A 6,000-nucleotide genomic window follows, 5' to 3' on the forward strand; every position below is an offset into this window, starting at 1 on the left:
CCGTCGATCGCTCGTCGCCCGTCATCGGTTATCCGTTGCCGGTCCACTCGCCGCGATCCCGATCCGCCACGAGTTCAAATTTGGAATTATCCGCCAATTAGGTAAGATTATCCGAATATTTATTTAATTTCCTAGTTTTCGGGTATTCGAATATTTCGTGAATATTTTGATGGATAGCTATATATCTTAGGATAATATTTGCGATATCCGCAATATTCGAAAACACCTAAAAATTAAGAATCATTCCTAATTTGGCAACGTATCTGGACGACTATCCGACCTTATCCCTAAGGTACGATACGCGGCGATACGGAAAATCGTTATCTTGTCCATAATCACTTGGATACGATAATATATTTAATTTGCTTTCCAAATTTAAACAATCAACTTTCTGTCGATATCTATAACCCTATAGATATGACCGTTAGTTTGATTTCTTTGCCTTATCTGAATTTGAAGAATCTTGCGGATTGGGTGGATTGTTTGAATGTGATTGGTATCTTTGTTTGATTGTTTTTCTTTTAAATAAAGAAAACCAAAAAATTTGTTAGTTAGATTTAAATTAGAAATTTTGCATGCTTAGGGAATCTTAAATATATCCAAAAGAATAAGATAATTATTTGATTTAAATTGGGATTTAGGGTGGCATATTTCCTAGTTTAAATTAGAAATTATTTTAATCTTAGTGGATTATTTAGGATATTTAATAATTTCGAATTTTAATAAAAATCCCCAAAAAAAAAAAGAATCACTTTAGGATAGATCAAATCATTTTCTCTAGGATAGATTGCATGTTAATTTGAGTAATTTTTAATTCCGAATTTCATTTGAAAATACCAAAAATAAATCATTTGTCCGTCATTAGAATTAGGTCACGTCGTCGCATGACATATAGTTTGCATGTTAGGCTGCATTAATCGCATGTTAATTTTTGCACGTCATTACATATAGGTTAGTTTTCAATTAAATAAGTGAAAATCCTAAAAAATATTGAGTGAACTGCTTGTTAATTAGAAATCATATTAGAATTGTTGATGTGATTTTCTAGCTAACAATGCAGATGCTTACGTTGCTTCGAGGTAAGTAATTCTCCCAATCTTGCAATTTATTTAATGTTTTGATTATTGGGTGTTACTTTGGTGGTTTGCGCACCCGCATGATCACCTCACATGCTAGTGACTAAGTTAAAATGGATCCGGACTGCCTGCACAAATGTTTTTGAAAAGAAAAGGTACCGAAAGGGCGTTAGACTAGATCTAGCGTAATCAAGTCCCCGAGCTTAGAATCTCTGGTTCGTAGGAATAAAACATATCTCCCTCTGTTTTATTTAGGTTTCTAATCGACCTACCACAAATAGATTAGTGGCGACTCCAAGCATGAAAACTTTCGCATGTTAAAAACTTAAACCCTAAGTTGCGAATTGGTAGGGCTTGGGAGGGCCGAGTTAGGCTTAGTCTTAACAATCCATTAGCCGAGAGAAATTTTAGGTCGCGACACTTGGCGACTCATGGGGACTTGAGTTAAAACTCTTAGTGGACTTATGCCAGTTTTTCTTTTCAAAAAATATTTTTTGCTTGGCAGCGAGGATCCCAGGTACGTCCCTAACATTTTAGGTGTTAAATGTTTTTGCAGACTGGGAGGTATAAGGGGAGGCGTGATTGTTAACCCTTTGTTTTGCAGGGAAGTGTTTGGATGTATGGTTTATTTTATGTACGAAGCGCTGTATGATATAACCTGTTGTGCATGCCTTGCATTTCTCTACACCGCACACACTACCCGCTGCCGGACCTAGGCAGCACAGGTTTAGGATGGTACCGAGACAGCGGACACCCCGACCACACCCGCGTGGTATGGGTCGCCCTCCTTGGTCCCGAAAGTTTTTTCACGGTATCATTGAGTTCCCACCACGGTTGCACCCTTTGCAACCCGGATCGGCTCCTTGACTAAGCCGGAGTCAGGGGAACCTCGGCCTAACCACAACCATGACTGGTTTAGCCCGGTAATCCTCGCGTCTCCATTTTGTAAGCCAGAGTCTAGATAGAAATCGAACCTCACATTTCATGCGCGTGTCTATGTGATTGCCATGGTCCTACCGGGTAAAGTAAGTCTTCTGAACTCTCCTTTTTGCAATTTATTTAGTTATTGCATCTTTCGGGTCGGTCCATGATAGGTATAGGTCGGTTTTTAATTTGAAAGTAATAATCATTGAGTCCTTTTTTTTAAAACAAAAAAAAAAGAAGAAAAAAGAAAGCTCTTTTGGAGAATTATTTTCAATCTATGTCTTTATTTTCTTGGATGTGTCATAGGTCATTATTTCCTGAGAAATTTGCCATCATTTTCACAAGTACATGGAGTAATGAAAAATGTCACGAAAAATGGGAATAAAAAGGGACAATTAGATTGAGTCATGGACTGATCGTTTTGAGGACGTATACTTACCATGCTCTATTTTTTAATTAGGTTATTACGGACCGTCAACGTTCCCCAATCCGTACTCGCTCAAGAGCAAGAATGACTGACCAAAATGAGCAGGCTCGTGTTGCTGTCCTTGAAACCGAAATGAAGCAAGTCCTGAATGTGCTCGAGAATATCACCAAACAAGTTGCTTCTCTACAGACAAGCATTTCCACACTGTCTGCACCCGCTCAACCGAGTGTAGAGATTGTACTGCCCGATGACTCTCCTCCTGTTGAGTCAAAAGACAAGGGAAAAACTGTTGCCATTGGCACTTCCTCGACCGAGAATGGTGCAATTTTAACTGACAAAGCTCGTCCGATCATTACAGATGGGGGCGATGCATCTTCTAAGCCACCAAAGAGTGATGAGGCTGAGCGTATTGATAAGCTTGAAGAAAAATTCCGTCAAATGCAAGGCTTTGATGATCAATTCTCACGAGGTCTTGCTCACATTGTCAAGGTTCAAGTCCCTAAGAAGTTCAAGGCGCCTGAGTTTAATAAGTTCGATGGCCTTTCCTGTCCTAAGGTCCATTTACAATACTACACGACGAGGATGGCGCCGTATGCTGATAATGTGCCACTCATGATCCACACTTTCCAAGATAGCTTAACCGGACCCCCCTTACAATGGTTCGTTTTGAAAAAGATTCATTCGCTCAAGACATGGGAGGATTTGTCTGATGCTTTCATTCGTCAATACAAATTCAATATTGACGTGGCCCCGTCACGTGAGGATTTGATTCGCACTGAGAAGAAAAAGACTGAGACCTTCAAGGCCTATGCTACTAGGTGGAGAGCTCTAGCTGTGCAAATTACCCCCGAGTTGACTGAGAAGGAGATGCTTGATACCTTCATGAAGACTTTACCGTTCGAGTTTCGTAATCGAATGTTGGGTTCTAATTTCAATTCTTTAGCTGAGTTGATACCTGTGGGAGAACGCATTGAGATCGCTCTGCGCGATGGTTGGGCCACTGAGCAGGCTACCTCTGCTAAGAAGTTCACCCTCAAGAAGGATAAGGAACCGACACCTGAAGTGAATGTAGCTTACTCTCAACAAAGCCGTGACACTGCTCCGACAATGCAGTCTGCTGGCAAACAACAAGGTGGACGCCAATTCACTAGTCGACAACAAGGTACTAAAAGGAACTTCACGCCTCTGCCTGGGCCGTTATCCAAAGTTTTGCCTGTCCTCCAAAAGAAAAATTTGCTTTCAAGTGAGCCGAAACGCCCGAACCCCGAGCGGTTCTCCGGTTATGACTCCTCTAAGAAATGTGAGTATCATATGGGGGAAGTCGGTCATTCTACGATGATTGTTATGTACTTGAAACATAGAATTCAAGACCTCTTGGACACAAAGGCATTCTCTTTCCGCAGTGATCAACCAAATGTCGAGCGGAACCCTCTACCTAACCATGTCGGAAGCACGGATGCTGTTATTGAGTAGAGAAATTTCTGTACTCCTCTGCGAAGGAGTCTTTCATGCTTTCTAGGATTTCAAGTGTTTCTAGGATTTCCTGCTTTCTAGGATTTCAATTCGTGTTTATGTTTTTATTCGTAGGGCTTTGATTATTTGCATTTCCCTTCCAATAATGTAATTCATTCGACTCTATTCAATGAAATTACAAGTTTATTTGCATTTTGAGGGTATGTTGAAGTATACCAAACTAGCCCGGTGATGATATCCAACCATGAAAAGAAAATATCATCCAAGGAGAAATTCTGAGGGCTGGGTTTTCTCATGCTCCCTCCAAAAAAAAGACTTTCCGAAAATAAAAAGCATTTCATTGTTTTTTAAAAAAAAAAAAAAAAAAACCTTTTTCCAAATCATGCATCAAATAAACCCTGTTTGTTCGTCTGACTCATTTACTTCATGTCTCAGAGCATAATACTCTAGCTTGTTGTGATAAGAAAATGACACATCCAGTTCAATGATGATGAACCCATTGGTCCAATTGAGAGCTAACAAAGCCTTCGAAGGAAAGTGAGCTTGCAAAGACTTATCTGGGGGCAATGAATCATAACTTGATTTGGTTTGGTGCTATATCTGGAAAGCCAGAAAAGGAGATGACAAATCGGGGGCATGACAGACTCCTGTAGCGGCCATTGAGATAATTCCTTGGACAATCGAAATTTACTAAGTCTCATTTTGCGTTACATAGAATCCTATTCATGCACGTTCTCTTGTGCAGGGGCAAAAGCAACGATGGAGCATTCATGTGTCCATTCCTTCTAAATAGGGGCAATCAAAGGGCTCCCATTCCAAAAATGTCTCTCTGTGTTGATGTTCTCACACTTTTTGCAGGAACCATTTATTTTGAATGCTCAATGCCATATTTTTCATGCTTATGATGAGATTTTTTAGTATGATAAATATGTTCGGAAGTTGCAAACTTTTTGTGCTTGAACTTGATAAGCTTGTGAAATGATCATATCTTTCAAGGAAAAGAAATTTTGCTTGGTAAGTTTACCTATTTGACTCATCAATTTTATGTTGAAATTTGTCAAGATGGACAATTCAATGAATGATGTGGAATTGCTTGAGTATGCTAAATGAGATATGTTGGGATGATGAAAGGCAAGCCACATCTTATACACCTTCCCCTATTCATACACTTGTGAGATGAGTGGAAAAATTGCATGTTCATAAGGTAAAGGGTTATCTCGCGAAAGGTACGGCTATCAAAATGACGAGGGGCAGTTCACTTCTCTATCCTAAACAATACAGGTTATCCATTGTTTCGCCACTTTGAGCCCAAACACTTGGAGAAGTTTTTTCAAATTACCCCTGTCAAGAACCACCCCACATCGGGGTAAACTGGAGGTAAGTCGACATCGTAAGGTGAGAAAAATAGATAGAAATTTTCTTACTCACACTTGCATCAATCTTCAAGTGTTGCTATTGCAAATGAACTCAAACATTAATTCAAGTGCCTTAGAATGATGAAGAGCAGTTCTTTCTCTATCCTACACACTTTATCCATTGCTTAGCCGACTTGAGCCTGCAATTTCATTTCATAAAAACCCAGTTGGTGATCATCCCCCACACTGGGGCAAGGTAAAAGCCATCACTGTCCATGCAGCATATCCGGAGTGCCAATAGAAGACGAAGACCCCGAGAGTCCAAATGTTAGTCATTCGGTCAAAATAAGCCAAAGTATGGTTGGCCAATGTATGCATTGTAGACGGTGTGTGTCAAAAGTCAAAAGTGAAAAAAACTAGGGGCATGAAAAAGCAGTGTGCCTGGTAAAAGCAAGGCCAATGCCCATGAAAAGAAAAAAGAAGAAGAAGAGAAAGAAAAAAAATGAAGAAAAAAGAGAGAACTTTGGAGTAGAAAATGTCGAAATATGATGTGTCAAAGTCACAAAGATATCCACAGTCTTAAGGAATCAAGTGACGAACTCTTGCGGCCAATAGAGCATCTACCAAGAAGACAATCCCTGGCAATGAAGAAGATCGGTGATTATGCCTAGATGATCACCAACTCTCACCCTTATACACATTTTCGAGCCTGATATATCCTTTCGTTTCTCAACCCGTGAACCTA

General features: G+C 39.9%; 1 protein-coding gene across 1 annotated transcript; it reads left to right on the forward strand.

Moving 5' to 3' along the window:
- Window positions 1–2,511: 2,511 nt before the first annotated feature.
- On the forward strand, window positions 2,512–3,900 carry LOC130137694 (uncharacterized). Its single transcript, XM_056309623.1, has one exon. It carries the CDS (start codon window positions 2,512–2,514, stop codon window positions 3,898–3,900), a length of 1,389 nt encoding a protein of 462 aa, XP_056165598.1.
- The last annotated feature ends 2,100 nt before the right edge of the window (window positions 3,901–6,000 follow it).

Source organism: Syzygium oleosum, unplaced genomic scaffold (assembly GCF_021117445.2).
Source record: "Syzygium oleosum isolate NSW1041296 unplaced genomic scaffold, Sole_v2.1 Sole_v2.03, whole genome shotgun sequence".
NCBI classification, from domain to species: domain Eukaryota; kingdom Viridiplantae; phylum Streptophyta; class Magnoliopsida; order Myrtales; family Myrtaceae; genus Syzygium; species Syzygium oleosum.